Raw genomic sequence first — 18,769 nt, 5'->3', positions numbered from 1 at the left:
ATTTGTATCCATGAGATTAGGACACAGAATTGGATTTCCCTATCAACTAGTTGTTTTCCCTTCCTTGCCAAGCACTCACTTGTGCCTGGGGCTTTCCAGCTTCCTAAATCTCCCTGTCACATACCCTCATTGTAGGTGCTAAGACATCTGCTTTTCCCCTCCTTCAAACCCATACTGTGATCATGAAGGTGGAAAGTGACTGTTTCTCTCTTGGTGGCTGGTGAAGGGTCTTGTACATTCATCTTTTTCTTTTCTCTGGTTCCTTCTTTACAGTCTCCTTTCGGCCTGCTTCAGGAATGAACTCACGGACTCAAGGAGAGACCCTCCCAAACAGACCGATGCCATCCTAAAACATTCCAACCCCCCTAACTCATCAGTATATCCATAAACCGAGCTGGCAGGGTCACTTTGCCCAGCCGGTGGGACTAGAAACAGTGGGGCAAATACACAGCCTGATAGCAGCAGAGTGAATAGTGAGAGTAATCTTCTGAAGGGACTCAAACTTTGCAAAAACAACAGACACTTCTACAGACCTCTTACCTGTAACTCATAGCATTGGGAGGTCAGGAACCATGATGTTGTCTGTCTTGCTGTAACTTTTTTCCTGTTTTTGTAATGTGTCGATATTCTTTCTTCTTACTTCTGTATTTGTGAAACTCAGCAGGGTTTCTCTGAGCAGGTCTCAATTTTAAAATGCCTTTTGTCATGTTTAAGTTAAAAAATGTGTTCATGGACTGGGGGGACAGAAGCAGGGGATGTGTGTTTAAATGGTCTGTGATAGTTTGGCCTGTTTTAATGCTGGTCATGCACTAATGGTGCAAGCAGCTGATGTATTTGTACTGCTGGACAGGGAGAGTTAATTATATGAATTGGCACTGCTAAGAAATAATTTTTTTTTCCACTGATTTAGCATCATTAATTGTTTCCCCTTATTTTTAACCTTAAAAAGGATCTGATCTAAAATACATCAAAATTGTAAGGAAGACTGGGTGACTTTGACTTTGCACCAGACCTGCTGGCATTGATCCACCTTTACTGAACTTAGGAAGCTTGCTCCTGAGTCTGTGGGCTCGATCCAAGTGGTGGGCTGAGCTGCACAAGTTGAATGTGAGGTTGAAGCGTAATTACAGCCATATATGCTCAATGTCCTTGTCTCTTTGCAACTGAGGGTGTAAAGGGCAGAGTGTCCAAAACTGCTCATTGCCCTACCTGTGAAAAGGGGTCAGAGTTTAGCCCCTTTCCTTACACACGTTTAGCAGTTATTAGATGTCGCCATAGTGTTTTCATCAACCCTACTATCTTTTATCTCTTCTCTCCAAATCTCATAGTTCAAAGGAAAGCAGTGCCAGCATATGTTGCAGTTGACTCAGCTAAGTGGCCTCAGGCCATGCCCACCTTGTCCATTAATCCTGCAGCCAGAGAACTTTGCTAATTTTGTCCATGAAGTGCATCTGGGTTTAGCAATTCTTGCACTGAGGACTGTTTCTCAGCAAGGACTTGTAAATTCTCACACTGCTTCTATCAAACTTTTATCTCCGAAAGCTGCTTGCATGTGGCTTGACAAGGAGGGGTTTGAGTCATTTGGAAACTTCTTCTCTAAGTATCAATCCCAGACTATCACAGTAGAGGAACAATGAACTGGCAAGTTATGTGCCATGGAATTAACCTGTCAATGCTGAGCATGGCACCAGGTGTGGATACTGGCAATGAGAGAGGAGCTAGTTGAGAGTGGGTGTTTTGCCTGCTGTGGCTCTTCCCTCTGAGAGGTGCTCAAACATCTTTACATGAAGAACAGCCCCTAATGTTGGTAAGGAAGTGTCCTTCAACCCACACTCTCAGGCAGTGGCACCTGAGGAACCCTCTGATGTTCACAGCAGCAAGAAACAGAAGGGTGAAGAAGTTCCTGAGAGTACAGCAGGAACGGTGCTCCCTGCGGGCTACTGTCTGACCAGATCAGCAGTGGCTGGGGAGCAGAACTCAGGTGCAAATGCCAGTGATGAACAGCTCCTGGGACTGTATTAATACTCATGGGGACCTGTGTGCCCTGCAGTGCAGTCTGTGCTGGATTTATTTGGGGCAGGTGCATACCCAGCTCTGACAAACTTGTCAGGACAACCTGAAGAGAAGGTGCCTCTCAAATGCAGAGCGAGCCTCCTGGCCCACCCACTAATGAAAAAAATGCCTGATACACTGGGAGAAGACTCTTATCTCTGAACATCATATCATCTGCTTCCAGGCAGCAGAGCTGTGATCTAAGCAGGTGATGACTTGTACTAACACCTCCTTTGAGAGCCATATCCCATCTCTGGATATCTCCTTCGTTGTCTTAGCAAGACTTGTTCTACCATAGGAGTGTGGAGGAGGGCTGATGGAAAAAAGCCCCTAAAATTGTGATTAATATGTAAAAAATAACTAATTAAACCCCAGTAGTGACTATTTCTTATAATTGCAGCTCTACCATTGTTTCTCGTGTAAAGATAATCAAAATCAAGTGCCTCTTTACTTTGCCTGTAAATTCCAGGAAATTCTTAAAGATCACAAAGCAGGTAACTATTGTTCTGTGCCTTTTTATTTGGGAGAATGGCAGTGCAATTCCTTTCACTGTGAGAGGTGGGATCTGAACTGTAAATGCAGCCCAGTAGTAAGATTATGCTTGGCACTGTCGTCTGTCCTTCCAGTGAAGGTTTATTCCTGGATATTGGTCATGTTTGCTTGTGGATGGCAATATGAAAATACTGTGACAGGGAAACACTAATCTGTATCTAGAGCTCTGCTCCAGGGCATGTCCACCAGCAAGTTTGAGGAGGCAGCCCACCAGAAGTTACAAGGCATCCACAGCCTGCCCTGGGAAATTCCATTTCATGCTCCAGTTCATCATCTGGTCTGACCTCATCTCAGACTTCCACTAAATAAGAATGTAAATTATTTGGACCCTGTTGTTCTCTGTAAAGGCTTTCCAGTTTGTTCTACTTTAGCTATAAGAGGATGATGATTGTGAAAGTGATCTTAACGGTGACTTGACTTGCTCTCCAGCTACAAGGTGCTTAGAAGGTGCTATTTTTATTTTTTTTTTTAATGAAATACCTGGAGCTGAAAGTAATTTTAGTTGCTTTGTAGTCTGTCCTCTGCAGATAAAGTGAAAACTTTTTTCCAGCTGTCTTTTCATTGCTTCTTTTCCATCTCTGGGGCTTCAGGAAAGTCTTTTCCTTTCAAGGAATAACTAAGTGGACTAAATGGGCCTTATCAGTCAGTCAGGTCATATCAGTCTGTGTCAACTGGTTGATATATATCCACTCCCTCTATTACAGCTCCGTTCCCTGGAGAGCAGATTGCATCCACTGCCTGCCTTGGGAAATTCCCATACTTGAAATCCAAGGGAAGTCATTATCACCAACCCTGTCCCTTAGGTGCTGTCTGCCTGCTTCCAGTTAGTTACCAAGCCTACAAACCACTGGTGTGGTTAAAAAGATGCACTGTTCCTTGCTCTTTGGGATGTGAGGAGCAAGGGTCTCTCTCTGCTTTTTATTGTCCTGCTTCACGGGCTTTCAAAGCCCATGTGTGCAGGACACTGCACAGATGAGTGCAACTGAGCATTGTCTGTGTCACTTGTGTGCTATTACTAAACTACATCAGCCCAGTGGGAAACCTTGCTTTTAAAAAACATTGCCAATAGGCACGTTGACCTTGTGTGAACTTAGGATGTGACCTTGCTATGGCTACTGTAAGGGAAGACAGACACAGACCTGGACGGATTTGATTCTACTTGTGTGTTTCTGCATTGTGACTGGCTCTGGCTCTTCAGGGGCAGCAAACTGTAGGTGCAGGGGCTTGGGTGAAATCTTAAACTCTAAACCTGAGCTGCTCTGTCCTTGTATTTAATGAACCTTTGATGTCATTTGCATTAAGGCTGCTTACAGGTCAGTGTGCTCCTCTAGTCAATGAGGACTCTGGGACTTGTCACTCAATCACATAATTGGTCTACCCAGACAGTTTCCTACATCTGGTGAAGGGCTGGTATCCAGTGAGCTGGGAAAGCATAGAGTTATACAGAGTAACCTGTGAACTGAACTTGGTTCATATATGGGAGAAGGAAGTTCCTTCCTGACCTTTTGAGATGATCAGTATATGCCTTGAAGCAGAGAGACAATTGCTCTCATATGAGCTTGCATAACTACAAATGTTATTTGCTAAATAATTACATAGCCTCTTGAAGAGAGAAAAATTTCAGTTGCAGAATGTGACTCAGTGCCTTTTGTATCAGACTGTTCCAAGAAGTATAATAGCCTCTTAATTGAAGTCCTTATACCTTGATATTAAAATGCATTTTGTTGGCATTGATATCAAAGAAATGTTAATGCTTCTACTTCTAATCTTTCTTGAGACATAGTAAGTACAATTTTAATGAAAATCACTGTGCAACAGATATCTGTTTCAAAAAGAAAATGAGAAAAAAAGCAGTATATTTTAAATGAATCCTCAAACATGATGTAGTCCTTGTGCTTAATACCAAAAACATTTTCTTGTGTTTCTAAGGCTGTTGCTATATTGATGTGTGACATTAATTTTCAATAAAATTTTGCATCTTGGTTTATCTTGCAACTTTTCTTTGGCTAGATGGCTTTCTCTAGGCCTTTAGAACTTCTGCTTATGTGATGGAATAGCTTAGTTGAAACAAGTATTGGTACAAAGAAAAATGCTTTTGTTCCCTGTATTTTATTCACTTGAGTTTGATTGTCTTAAACTTGACTCTTATGAGTATGAATGAGATAAGAATGGAGTCCCTAAGCTATATGTTGAAGTATGCATTTGTTTTCTAAAGTGTTTTCTAAAGGTTTTGGTTGGCTTGCTTTTCTTTTCTTTCTTTTATCCCCAAAGTATTCTGTAGTCTTCTAACTAGCTTTGCTGAGATCACTGTCGATGGCGGAGAGGGCAAATATGGGGTGACTACTGACCTCAAATAATGCAACCCAATCACTTTGTGAAATTCTTTGTCGATTTGATTTGGAATTTCACTGTGTACATAGTGACCGCCTCACGTGCACATCATGCAGATTTTGCTGTAAGAGACTTTTCAGATGTGTATTAATTTCAGCTGAAGCTCAGTTAAGATGGGTACCTGAACCTGTAAAGTAGAAATACTCTCTGGTCCTAAATCCAGAAGCCTTTTAGGCTAAGGGTGGTGTCAGCCTGACTTGAATTTCATGGCTGGCCTCAACTTCATAACTGGGGAATTGAAACCTCAGATCTGAATCATTCCCTTCATTCTGAAAAGTTGGGTCTGAACTTCATGGCTCAGTTTCACTTCCCCTTGGGAGTTGCTGCCATTGTTAATATTAATTTGTGAAGCTTCTTGTGCTTTCCACTTCCTTGAGTCTATGAAGTTTGCTGGATCTTGTCCTGCATCTTCACTGCCAAAGGACAGTTCACACCCTTCTGTACCTCCTGTAATTGTGTAATTAGGTAACATTTCTTCAGGGCCTTAGATACTCTAGCCTGTTAGCATAGATGTTTTCTCCACCCAACACTGCAAGTCTTGAAAGTGCAGAAGCTGGAGACAATGTAATTGTATGGAACTTAACCTTGAGTGCTGAAGGTTTTAATAAATTATCTAGGAATAAGCCTTTTCGTTCCTTTTACACTTCGCTTATTTGAAGTAATAACTATTCTATTTGCATAGAAGAAAAGCCAGTTCCCAGGAATTGGTGTAACCAGTTATACCCAGATGAACAAGTTTCCCAGTGGGAAATAAGATGGGAATGTGCCCTTCCCCATTCACCATGGGGTCACTGTGATATGAGTGCCAGGCTCTGCGGTGAGCTGGGTGACCTCTGCTCTGCAGGGAGACCATGACTTGTCAGAGTACTTGTGCTTGGGAAGTGGGAACATTTCCCAAACTTTTGCCCAGTCCTGCAAATGCCCCTGGTGAGAGAGAGAAAATCCTGCTCTCTCATGGCATGGCGATGCTCTGCCAATTGTGCTGTTGGACCAGCTTTAATGATAATTTTCTGCATATCCCACATAAGACCCCACTCCAAATGGGATGCCACAGCTGTAACTTGATCTGGGAACTGGGCTGCCATTCAGAAGCAGTCTGGTCTTCACAGTCTGGATCACTTTCACAGCAGGATTGCAGCTGGGACCCTCGGGGCTGGGCAGTGGGGAGCTTGCCAGCAAGCCTCTCAGGCCCAATTCACAAGTATGCTGGATGGAGTTTGGGGCTGGATGGACTTGAGGGAGGCTAATGCTGTTGTTGAGTGGTAGTAAGAACCTGATACTCTTTGTAAGCAGCCTGCAGGGTTTGGATACCATCTTTTCCTTTACACCAGCAAAAGCTGCTTGTTGGCATCCCAGGAAGCTCTGACCATCTTAGTAGCGGTCCCTAAGGTGTATGGAATCTGTCTTGAGCAAAGAGCTTCTGACCGTTAAATATACACCTGATAACAACCTGATTATATGAATACCTATGAATTTTGGAGAAACCAAGGTGATAAGTGCCACCTGATCTGAGAATTGTTTCTGCAGTCAGGTGTCAGGGGTAGTTTGGATGGTTTGAAATGGCTTCCTCAGTTCTTATTCTTATGAAAAAAGTTTTTGAGCACAAGGAGAGCTTAACTTAAAAATGCACTTTGAATTTTGGTGGCTGCTTGCTGGCTTTACGTATATTCTTTTCAACTGAAAAACTACGTTGACATTCTACCTTTAGTTCAAAATTCTTATTTAAGTAAAGACTTTCCCTTTTTGTTATTTCACTTTTTTTTTTTCTTAATAAACGACAAGAATACCTGGGAAACTTCTTGTCCTGTTGACTCACTCTCCAGTGATCTTTATCTGTGATGCTCCTATGGTGTCAGTGATGTCACTAGCAGTAGGTCATGTAACCCCTTGGATGCACATTCTTAACAACCCACTGTTGTGATTCCTGTCCTAACTTCTCCTTGGTTTGCAGGACCTCCATGCAGTCACAGTCATCCTACGGCTCTAACTCTCCACCACTCAGCAAAATGAACAGCATGAACAAGCTGCCCTCGGTCAGCCAGCTCATCAACCCCCAGCAGCGCAATGCCCTGACCCCAACCACCATCCCCGACAGCATGGGAACCAACAGTAAGAAACCCTTATTCCTTCTTTTCCTGTTCCCTGTGTGCTCCCTGCTAGTCTGGGCAAGGAGACTTGGCATCTCCAAGTGGCTAGTGTTAAGCTGGAGAGCCTGGAGTCATTTGCTCTGAACCTGCAGAGCCAAATAAGTATTGCTCACTGATGTGCCATGGGGCAAGGCTTCAGCATCCTGCTCAGAGCCTCGCAGGGGTGAACATTGCTGCTTCTTGCTGCAGATTTAGCTGGCTGCACTGTCCTCTGGCTTTCAAGATTTGTTTCTTCTTCTTTTCCCAGCAGAGGAGATGCAAATGTTAGCAAGAGTTTTTTCCCCTCAGTTCAATTAAGACACTTCTTAATTTCAAAAGAAATATCTGCATCTCACAGCTCTGTTCCTCCTGGCTGCTGAATAGTGCCCAGCAGGCCTGTAAATTCAGGATGACAGACGTGGTTCTGGGGGCTGAGTTTTGTTGGGGTTTTTTTGGTTGGTTTTTTTTTTATTATTATTATTTATTTATTTCAAAAGCACTGGACTCTCGCCCACACCTGTTGCTGATCCCCTTCGGGTGCTCTTGGTGTCTGTGAAAACAAAGCTGTTTGGCTTCTGTATTGGGTTACTCTGCTGGCTCTGTCCTACTCCTCTCCCATGGCAGGGCAAGCCAAGACGAGGTTTCTTGCTTAGGTTTCTATCAAGCCTGTCTGTGAGGCAAGGTGACATGACAGAGGCACTGCTGACAGTTGCTCCTGTGACAGGAGAGCTCCTGAAGGACTGTCTGTCATCTGGTCCTTGTCCCCGGCTGAAGCTTCTCATGAGCTCACACTGTGCAAGGCATTGCAGGGGACTTAGAGCTGCTTGGGCTGTGGGTGCTGTCCTTTGGTGCCGTGCTGGGGGCGAAGCAGGGGTCTGGGGATGCCGGGGTAACAATGTGCTCCTCCTTCTTCTCTCCTCCAGTTCCCATGATGGGCACCCACATGGCCATGACCGGTGACATGAATGGCCTCAGCCCCACGCAGGCGCTGCCTCCTCCCCTCTCCATGCCTTCAACGTCCCACTGCACTCCCCCTCCTCCATACCCCTCAGACTGCAGCATCGTCAGGTGAGCGGGAGCAGGCTGCCCGGCGCATGTTTCCCACCCACAGCGAGCAGAGGCCTTGCGTCAGGAGTCTGAAGGGTCCTGCCAGGTTCCTTGTCCCATTCTACTGGAGCACTGGATCCCCCTGGGCCCTTGGCGGTCCCGAGGCTGGCACCCTCTGGGCACCGAGCCTCAAATCCCCACCTCTGAGCAGCTGAGAGAAACAGGGATGTTAGGACTGCAAGAAAGCTGAGGGATGCAGCATCTGTTGGACTGGTGGAGCTTGAGGGTGCCAGGCAGTCTTGCAAACATTTCTTGATTTTCTTTTTTTCCCCTTTGGACACTTGACAAGCTATGGCTGGGGTCAGAATCCCCTCTGGCCTTCATAAGGTCAGACAAGTTGAAAGATGCTGCCCATGATCCCTTACGCTTAGAGAGGAATGCGCTGATTAGAAGTGCATGGTGTGTCTGAGCCCCAGACCCCATGCCTTGCTGAAGCCCTCTGTGCATGCAGCAGGCTGCCATGGGCTCAGACACCAGCTGGGTGACAGGACCTGGCAGGAGGGTCTGTGTGAGCCTTCCTGCCCCAAGACCCAGGCTGTGCAGCACTAGTTCTTGACTAAGGCAAGGTGCTACCATGAGGGCTGTCTGGTAGGTGCTGAGCTGACGGACTCCCTCGTTTGACATGGCAGCAATGTGGCTTGCTGGCCTTGGGATGTCTTGGAGGAGGTCAAGCCAAGGGTGAAAGCTTTGTTTCCTGTTGCTGCAGATTGGCTGAGTGTTTGGTTTTTCTGTGGTTTGGGCTGTTGCAGCCAGGGTGATCCTATTTTCTCTTTCCTTCCTTCCTTCCTCCTCTGCAGCTTCTTAGCGAGGTTGGGCTGCTCATCCTGTGTGGATTATTTCACGACCCAGGGGCTGACCACCATCTATCAGATTGAGCATTACTCCATGGATGTAAGTAACTCCTCACCATTTCGTTTGTTTGCACTCTTGGCCCTGCTTTTAGAAACAGGTCAGAAATCTAGACTCAGTATACTTTTAATTTTACATGATTAGTTTGATTCAAGGTTGTAGCACACAGAGAAGTCATGTTGTGAGGTGAAGAGAGGCTGGACTCAGGGCCAGCATTGTAACTGCCTTGCCTGGCACAGAGAAGGAGTGTCTCCCCTTCCCCAGCACTCTGTTTTAGCCCCCGAAGTGGCCCCAGCCCACGCGCCTGTTAATTCTGCAAGGCTCGGTTTCAGTTTACACCTCGCTCGCCTGCAGACAAGTAGGCTGTCCAGAAGTGGTCTGCATTTTTCCCTCCCTGCTTCTGTTTTCTGGCCTTACCTTAATCATCTTCCCTTGCCACTAGCATGTCAGCCCTGTTTGTTGTTTTTCTTTTTTTTCTCTTGCATGGCTTGTACTGCAGGGTTGCTGCTTCCTCTCCTGAGCCATTGCTCTCCTCTGAGCTGGCTGTCCCATTTTTTTTCCCCTGAGACTTTGGAAGGCTGAGGTGCTTTTGCTCCCTAGTGTGGGCTGCCTTCCTTCTGCTGCTGCTCTAATTAGAAAAGCTGAACCAAATTAACCAAAGTTGGTTGCTAATTTTTTCAAAAGCTGGTACCATGATCCCAGAGTTTAGGTAATGCAACCCTCAGGTTTTGTGCCAGAAATGATGGGACCTCAAAGTACAAGTTTTCAAAGACTATCTCTGTTATTAAACTTATATTCAAGTAAATAAGATTTCCTATAGAGTCGGACCCAGAAATTTGAATACTGGAGCTCAGACTTGGATTCTAAAATCCTTTTGCAGCCTTTGAAATAAACATAGAAGTTTTCAAAGCCATTGACCTTCAGCAGCCCAGCATCCCCCACCACTGACAACCAGCAGATCTGAGGTTTCCTTGGAGGCCTTGCAGTCCAGTTAAGCATCTGGCTTTAGGTCACCATATCTTATGCCTGAACGTGTGTTTTGTGTAACTTAAAAATAGACCTTGTGCCTTAAAACCAGATCATTGCTGCCTCGTGACCCCACATGCCTGTTCAGAAGTGAACCACCACTCTCATGGTTTGTCTTCTGCAGTGCATTGCGGCCACATGGATTTAAGCAGTTTTAGTGCTTCATAGGCATTTGCAGGGTGGCCCATTGGCTGATTTTACTCCTGGAACCCGTCTTGCCCAGGGAGTGATTGCCCTGCTAAGCCCTGCACCTTGCCTTGCAGGATCTGGTGAGCCTCAAGATCCCAGAGCAGTTCCGCCATGCCATCTGGAAGGGCATCCTGGATCATCGGCAGCTCCATGACTTCTCCTCCCCTCCTCACCTCCTGCGCACCCCCAGCGGCGCCTCCACGGTCAGCGTGGGCTCCAGTGAGACACGGGGGGAGCGCGTCATCGACGCCGTGCGCTTCACGCTCCGGCAGACCATCTCCTTCCCGCCCCGCGACGAGTGGAACGACTTCAACTTCGACATGGATGCCCGGCGCAACAAACAGCAACGCATCAAGGAGGAAGGGGAGTGAGACCCCCGGACTCCCCCTCCACCCCGCCTTGGCCACAAACTGCTCAGCCCTTCATTTGTCTTCCTTCTGCTTGGTACTGCACCCCTGGACGAAGGGCGGAGGGAACCTTCTTGCTCACTCATGCCAGGTTATGCCCTTGATGCTGTCTAGGTCATACTCCTGGACTGTGACCTCCACCCCAGCTCTTGCAAGGGGAAGAGCTGAGCAAAGGGGGAAGGCGGGTGGTATTTCCTTGAAAACTCTGTTGATACCTTCTTGAGAAGGAGTTCTTGTTTTGTGTTTTCCTTTGGGGAGAGGGCTTCTTTTCTTGACTTTTGAATCCTCACACACGTTGTGAGTGTCCTGACATGCAAACTTGTTTCCATCATCCAGCGATCCCACTTTGAAAACAGGAAGGCTAAAATAAAATTATTTTAAAGCAAAAAAAAAAACCAACAAAAAAAAACAAAACCAAAAAAAACCCACAAAAAAACAACCCCCAAAAAACCAAAACCAAACAACCAAACCCACACCAACAGCAAATGCAAAAAATCTAAAGCAACCAAACCCTGAACTGACCATCCAAAAAATAAATGGGAATCGGTTTACTGAACATTGCACTTAAACAACTTCTTCCCATGGAGCTGAGTGCTCTGTTCATGTGTAATATTCTTCAGCGGAGACAGCACATGCACTTTGCTGGGCAGGCCAGCACTTATGGCACCTGCATCCTACTTTTCCATTTTCCCTCTTCCCTCACCTTCTCTGGGAAAAAACAAATGTGCTGTCTTTTCTTGTTTTGGATTTACATTCATATGTATGTCCTGGTTTGCTTCTTTCAGGCTATAAGTGTAAATAAAACCACTGCCACTGAATTCTGCCCCCACCCAGCCTTTAACCATTATGTACTACTACTGACATTTAAGATAGAGAATTAGGCTTTGCCAAACACGCAGCCTGGCTAGTTTAGCATAGGGATTTGTCCACCTAACCTCCGGTTGAATGGAGGACCAAGAGCTGCACACTGATCTGTAGGGCTTCAGCTATCCTAAACTCAGATGATCTTTTATTTAGACCAGGCTAGATTGGTTTCCTCTGAAGTAAAGTAGAACTGTCTTTAGATATATCTGTGATAGGCTGGAGCCTTTTGTGTTTTGTTGCTGTTGACTTATAGGCTAAGTGACAATCAGCTAAAAGTAGAGACTCAAAAAAGAAAGAACTGCCAACTACCCTAAATCAAGGACCATATAATAAGTGTTGTTACTGCAAAAAGTAATGTTTACATGAGAACTTGATTTTTCTCTGGTTTTTTCTTTGTGTTCTGCAACAGATGTGCTCTGAGGCATTTCCTCTGACTGCCAGTGGTCCTGTGGACAAGTTACTGAACAGGGTGTTTTCATGTTTTTATGGGCCAAGGTAGTGAGACTCCAATGAATACAAAATATACCTAAGCTGAGGAGCAAGGCTCAGCACAGCTGCTTTCAAATTGGCTTGCTCTTTTTAACAGGAGGCCTGAACTTTTTTGTCTGCGGTAAGATGAAAAAAACAGCTTAAATGACTTGTCATCCTACCTTGCTACAGCCAAACAATCTCGTTTCAATGCAGTGGCTGTTTCCTGAGCCCTGCTGTGTGCCATGTATTTCATTTAAGTCCAATATGGTTAGCATCCTCCATCTGTCTGCTGTGCCAGGTCTATGTTGTGTTCAAAGACAACAAATTGCCTTTTGGTAACTGTGCAAGCCTATTTGGGTTAGCTATAAATGGTTATGCCAGATGGTGACTGTAAAATGTGTATATAAATATTTTTGTATGTGTAATTTTTGTTTTCCTACAGCAGAACATGGCAATTTTTATTTCTTCTTGGGCTACTGGGTCACACAGAACCACAATAAAATGTTGTTTGTTTTTCTGTTTCGTTTTTTTTTTAATTATTATTTTTATGCAGATCGCTTACAGTATACCTTGTAACAAACAACTAGTGACTGGACGAATATATTTGTATTTTTCATACTGAGATTCCTGTGTTACTTTGCAGTTGAGGGGGGAGGGGTGGGTACTGAAAGCCTGTTTTATCATTTTATTTTGTAACACTTCAAAGAGCAGTGTCCTAGATTTCAAAGTATTTAACATGCTCAGTGTGAGAACTTACTATGTCTCTTATCTTTTTTTCTGTATGGCACAAAAGAAGCAAGTAATTCTGCTCTTGATGCAATAATTAATTCAGCGGGGCAGTGTTAGCGTGGGGCAAGTCTTAGTCGGTTAACAAATTCCTGGAGGTGAATGAGGCTGTGCCCTTCTCACATCCAAGATTTTGCGTTTCCATTGTGTAATCTTTCTGAGCTGTTTCAGTATTGTACTAATATTGATGCAAAGGAACAAAATCATTTTTAGGAACTAGGAAGCTTCTGTCTATAAAGGTTAATGCAGTTAGTGCTGTGTCCATAATCTGGGTACAAGAACTTCAGTATCTGCTTTTCAACTCATCAGTGAGATGGAGCTTTTCTGATGCACCACTAACAATAAAAATATATGCTGTGAAAACCTTATTTCTACTGGATAGCATTACGGAGCCCACTTCTGTATAACTGGAATCTTCAAGTGAGTTCGAACTGCTGTAGCTTTTACCCTCTCCTGTAGAGCTGTGATTTTGTTGTTGTTGTTGTTTTGATGCATCAAAGCGTTATGGGTTAATTGAGCTGAGAATCTGCCAATGCTTGTAGCAATGACAGTGTTGTCTTCACCAAGACCTCTGTGTTTTGGAACACCTTGTTGTTGAAGTCACTGAAAATAAAAGCCAAACTGAAAATGACACTGAATTGCCATACAACTTCTTTTCTTGCCTGTGCGCCTTTTTGGAAGTGAGCAGGAGCCTTTGCTGCTGTGTCCTCCTCTGAGCAGCTGGGGCTTAGTGTCATGTTTGCCCACGGGTGCAGTTTTCTCCTCCTCACAGCATCCATGTCAGGAGAGTGTGTTTTAAGGTGTTATCATGCATTCATGTGCTGCTGACAGATGGAATGGGTCAGCCCCATAAGCCTCTTGCTGGACTGCGATGTGTTCTACCTTTTGCATGGCTTTTTTTTTTACCCTGTCATCAGGTTTCTTTATTCTGTTTCTGAGCAGTGCACCAGGTAGTGCCCTGTGTTCCATGTCCTGCTCAAAGTCAATGGAGCTGTGACTGCTGTGTGCCCTGTTCAGGGGGAGGGAGCACATGCTTCAATCAGGTAGTGCTGTCCTTTTCTACCTCTGTCCTTGGGAAATAGCCTTCCACAGCCATCTCCATCATCTCTTGGAGCTTGAGGGGGAGGGGTTATCCTTCTTATTTAACTACACTAAAGGCTTGTGCATCAGTCTATGCATCCTCTCCCCTAGCAAAGCTATTTCCCTAGCAAAGCTATTTCCCTCTCCATCTCAATTCTTCTTCCTAGGATTTGGAATAAGAACAGCTCAGAGCCAATGGAGTGACTCTCCTGAAAGTGTTGGAGTGGCCTCCATCAGCCAGGGACTTCATTCTGTCCATGGACCACCACATCACCAGCCCAGCTCCATCAGTGGTTTCTGTTTGGGACCTCATGTCTATCTCTTGCAGTTTCCTGGGTTATGGTTGGGAGAGGATGTTCAGGAATGGGGAGAGTCAAAAGAAAACCCCACAAAGATCTTAGAAGAGGTGTCCATAGCTTCCCTTGGGAGATAGTTTCATTAGGGTAGAGAATGCCTGCCTGATTTCTTTGGTTCTGATCACTGTTTCTTTTCCCTTTTGCCAAATGTTTAGAGAAGTAGTTGTCTCCAGATGCCAGCGTCCAGAGGCATCAGTACCCTGGTTGCACTGGCAAGTAGGAATTGCTGAATGTGATGTTAAAAAGTCTGTGGTGTTAACTAGTATATTGCTTTCAAAGAAGTGCTACAAGAACTAGGTGTGAGAAATTGTTGTTTCAGCTAATTGACTCTTTGCCTCTAGATGAGCAAATTGGATCAGATAAGATTTCAGTTTCCATTAAGCAGGCAGGCTTGAAATATGGTTGCAATTTCTGTCTGCTGCGATCCACTGCTGAAGTAGGGAACCTCTACTTGCTGAGGTTACAGCAAGGGTTTCAGTGCTGAGGAATCCCAAGCTGGTGCTCTCCCTTTTGCCCTCCACCCATACCCATTGGAATTTTGTCTTTGGATATTGGGATGCTTCATATGCAGGCATGAAGTTTTTAGAGCAGGGATCCATTACAAGCTTCCAGCTGTGTTTTGCAAGCCTGGGTGGACCTCTGAAGATGTGCATGCCCTTCTATGCTGTTAGTTCTGAGTGTGCTGAAGCTAGCAGTCCCCTGGAATGAAACTTATCCGGACACAACAAAACCTGGCAAATATCCAAGTGGAGCCTGTGAAGAGTGTCTTGCTCATCACGTTCTTCCTGTCCTGTATGCCTTAGCAGAAACCTCTTCCTTTCTGGTGGCAAAGTGACTGCCTGGGCTGTGGGGGAGGACTGTGGGACTTGGCCTCCCGTTCTGCCTCTCTGCAAGTTGTTTCTCTGTGCGAAAAGCATGTGGGCAGCCCAGCCCTAGCTGGAGCTAGGAGCTCAGCCTGTTTCGCCTTCTGATTTACTGAGCTATAAAATGCATAACTTAACATCATTTGCTGTGTGGAGGTTATGGAGGAGCTGTGGCAGGCCCTGCAGAGCTCCCCTGTGTGGTCCCCTATGGACTGTGTCTGTGCTAAGCCTTCGCCAGGAAGGTTTGGCAAACAGCCTTGTTTGGCTGCCAGACTCGAGCTGGTGGTTTCTGGGTCCCGAGTTGTTTTGCCTCTCTGTGACCCATGGCAGCAGGGATTTGTTCTCTTGAGCATGTAGCAAAGGGTGGAGGCTGGAGTTTTGGAGCCTTATTGATATTAGGATACACTGGCCATGAAGGTCAAAAAACTGGAAGGAAGTTAATCTTTAAGCTCTGTTGGCAAGGACCGGCTGTGGCTTTCTCCCAGCTTGCTTCCCCAAGATTAAGGAACCAAATTTTATTTGGAGGTATATGGCAGTTGCCCTTTACTACAGCTTTGCTCTCCTGATCTGGGTCCCATGAGCTGATCTTTTCCTTAAATGCCCAGCTTCACCAATTGTATGTGCCATTCCTTCCCACAAGGTCTTAACATCAGCACTGTGGAACCAGGTAGTTTTAGTTTTGTATGTATGTGTATTTTTATTAGTAGGTGTCTTTCATTTAGTGAGGATTTGGAACCCCTCTGCACCCCTTCTGTCTGCCTGTGGATGTTGCAGGGCTGCCCACTGCAGCCACGCCCTGCTGCTGGCTGAGCATGGCTATGGGCTTCTTTGGCTCACACTGGTCAAAGTCCTTTTTTAAGGTGGTGATCTATTGGCTTTGTTAAAAGCTTTGACTTCCTTGCAAACACTCCTAGTGTAATATGTTTTGTTCTTAGGAAACATCAGCTCTTCCTTCCTGAAATGAGCCAAGTGCCTGGGGCCCCAGGTGAGTAAAGGAAAAGCTCTGTGGGATTAGGGGCAGGAGATGCAGGATGAGGGGGTTGCAGGTACAGCCCCAGGACACAGGCAAGCACTGGGGGCATCCCTGGGGGCGGTATATGGTGACTGTGCCGGCAGCATTGAAGCCAAGGGCTGAAGGGTCCCAGCTACACCTGTAGACCTTGACTGCACCCACTGTGTTTCTGTCTTGATGACTGCAGACACTGCAGTACCATGGCTCACCCTGCTCCCACAGCAGAATCCAACACAAGTCCACAGACAACTGGATTTCATTTTGAGAGCTCTAAGGTTGTTTGGTGAGGGTCTCCATGCACCATTCAGCTGATTTCCTCACTGCCATTGCAGTGCACTGCCCTTTGCCTTTGTGGTGAGATCAGCAGCCAGTGGCTTCTTGGCTGTGCCACTTCCCTGGACGATGGGGATACATGCTCCAACAGGAGGTGGGTGCCTTCTGGCACGCTCAGCAATTACTCACAGGCAGCTGGGCTGATACCAACCATTACAGCATGCAAGGGAGATGCTTATATTGTCTCTCCCAACAGCCTAGGGTAGGAGATTAGGCTCCCTGCATCATCAGTGGCAAGGAAGTCCCTGGGGAACCATTCAGAGCATATTAGATTCCCACTCTGAATCATGCCCTGGAAGATGCGGTCTCATTATTGCCTGCATCAAGGCCAAGGGAAGACTAAGCTCGTTTGTTAACATTAAGCAGGATGGCTCTGTCTGTACAATCAACTTTGCTGAGATCCTAAGGTTTGTGGCTGCACTGCGAGAGACACGGTCATGTGCAGTAAAGAAACTGGTGCAGGGTCTGAGGAGAAAAAGGGAAAAAATTAAACAAAATAAATCAGCAAAACTGGGGAAGATATTGTAGTTTTCCTCTTCTGTTTAACTGCCACCACCCTCAAAATGAGTGTCTAGAAGTCTTAAAAAAAAAAAAAAAAAAAAAAAAAGGAAGAGTACAAATCCAAGCTTGCACTGAAAAAAAACAGCAATTGAGACAACGGGAGATCTGACTGTATAGAAACCAGGACTCTCCCAAGTACATCATCGCCTACCCGCGTTGTTCCTCTGTCGAGGGGATTTGCAAAACAGGGTTCCCCAAAAAGAGCCAAGAGCACAAACCGCGCTGGCGGGCCGGGCGGGGCCGGGCAGCCACTGCCCCCTCGCGGGTCCCCCCGGGATCGCAGCACCGGCAGCGGGATCTGAGGCTCTGCTGCAGCCCCGGAGAGCCTGCGTGTCCCCCTCGGCCCCTCAGCCGCCTCCTGTGCGGAGGCACGACTTTTATAAACCGCCTTTTTTCTCACCCCTCGCATCCCACGCGCAAGAGCAGCAGCGGGAACTCGTGTTTGTTTATTTTGCATGGGCGGAATAAGCAAGTGACCTGTTGGTGTTACAGAACAACTCTTACTGCAGCTGCCTCAGAAAAGCTGCTGCTCTCCTGCCCTTTGCTGTGCACCCAGGGGATCTCCAGTGTTGTGCCCATGCCAACCCACACCAGTGCAAATGAGAAATTCAAACACCATCACCTGCCAAACCAGGAGTTTGACTGCTCTCAACTCAGGCAGTTCTTGGGTGCAAAAAGCCTGAAGCTGTGTCCTTTATTGGTGAACCTCTCCCCAGAGATGCCTTCAGAGCCAGAGCCTACCCACCCCAGGAGGTTGGTTGGAGGCACACTGGAGGCAGCAGCCTTGCATGGGTACCCCATGCTGCAACACCCCACAGCCAAAAGCAGTGTGCACCAGCAACCCAGGCTCCCAGCACCATGCGTGTCCTGCCCAAGGGCATGAGAGGTGCTCCACCTTCCCTTCACGCACACACACAGAGCCTTGGCTGCAGAACTCTTCCCTGCCAAAGCGATACACATCACTTTTTCCAGCTGAGAAAATACCACCGGGTATTTTGCAGAGAGCACACGCCACAGCCAGGAACTCCCACGGCAACACCTGGCTGGAGCACCGGCGGCCGGCACAGGCTCCCACGCCACCACGGCAGCCAGCTCAGCCAGTCTGGGTGGGGAGCCCGGCACCCCGCCAGGGCCGACCCGCCTGCGGCACCCGGCACCCCGTGTGCACCTGTGCGGCTCCACAGGGTGCTGTGTGCGGAGGGGGCTCTCCCCTGGGGCTCCCCGTGGGCTGCTGGCTCACAAGCTGTGCACTGGCTCTGGCTCAGTTTGCTGGTGCTTGCTTTAAAAGCTCACCCTGGCACACAAGGGTCCTGCCCCGGGGAGGCCAAATGTGAGAACAGCCCCCAGCGCTGGGCAGGCACCCGCTGCAGTTCTGGGCTGTGCTGTGGAAACAGTCTGCAGCTCCCAAGGAGAAGCTGGGGAGCGGGAGAGGATGGCACCCACCTTGGCTGGCAGGTGGGGAATGGTGTGCTGTGCTGGCAGGCATGGGCAGTGCTTGTGTGGGATTTGAGCTCCAGGGCCATGCTCTGCCCACTCAGGCTCTCTGCTTGGCAGTAAGGTGTCCCTAGTGCTCACCCATGCCTTGGGCTCCAGGTCCCAGCCCAGTTTTCCTGGCTGGGGTTGCCATGCTCTGCAAGGAGCCCAGAGAGGAGAGCCCAAACTGCCCATTTGCACTCAAAGGTGTGAGCTCTCAGGTGTGGTGGACTGGCATTTGTCAGGCACTTATGTGCACTTCTAGGGAGCC

The 18,769-nt window shown here is 46.9% G+C and overlaps 1 protein-coding gene across 8 annotated transcripts in view; it reads left to right on the top strand.

Annotated features, from left to right (window-relative positions):
* TP63 (tumor protein p63) overlaps nt 1–11,292 on the top strand; it is a 100,292-nt gene extending 89,000 nt beyond the window's left edge. For 4 of the 8 annotated variants that reach the window (XM_050308793.1, XM_050308795.1, XM_050308797.1 and 1 more), the window contains 4 exons: nt 6,947–7,104; nt 8,045–8,189; nt 9,026–9,119; nt 10,367–11,292. In XM_050308793.1, the coding sequence (XP_050164750.1) occupies nt 6,947–7,104; nt 8,045–8,189; nt 9,026–9,119; nt 10,367–10,663 (694 nt within the window). In that variant the 3' untranslated portion in view covers nt 10,664–11,292. Of the gene's footprint in view, nt 1–273; nt 389–6,946; nt 7,105–8,044; nt 8,190–9,025; nt 9,120–10,366 lie in introns of those variants that run through there. The other 4 variants (XM_050308799.1, XM_050308801.1, XM_050308798.1 and 1 more) reach the window with 3 other exon arrangements.
* Nucleotides 11,293–18,769: the final 7,477 nt, after the last annotated feature.

Source organism: Myiozetetes cayanensis, unplaced genomic scaffold, assembly GCF_022539395.1.
Source record: "Myiozetetes cayanensis isolate MyiCay16 unplaced genomic scaffold, myiCay2020 scf13, whole genome shotgun sequence".
Taxonomy (NCBI): Eukaryota; Metazoa; Chordata; class Aves; order Passeriformes; family Tyrannidae; genus Myiozetetes; species Myiozetetes cayanensis.
Note: the sequence above shows the minus strand (reverse complement) of the source record. Positions and strands in the feature narration are given on the sequence as shown.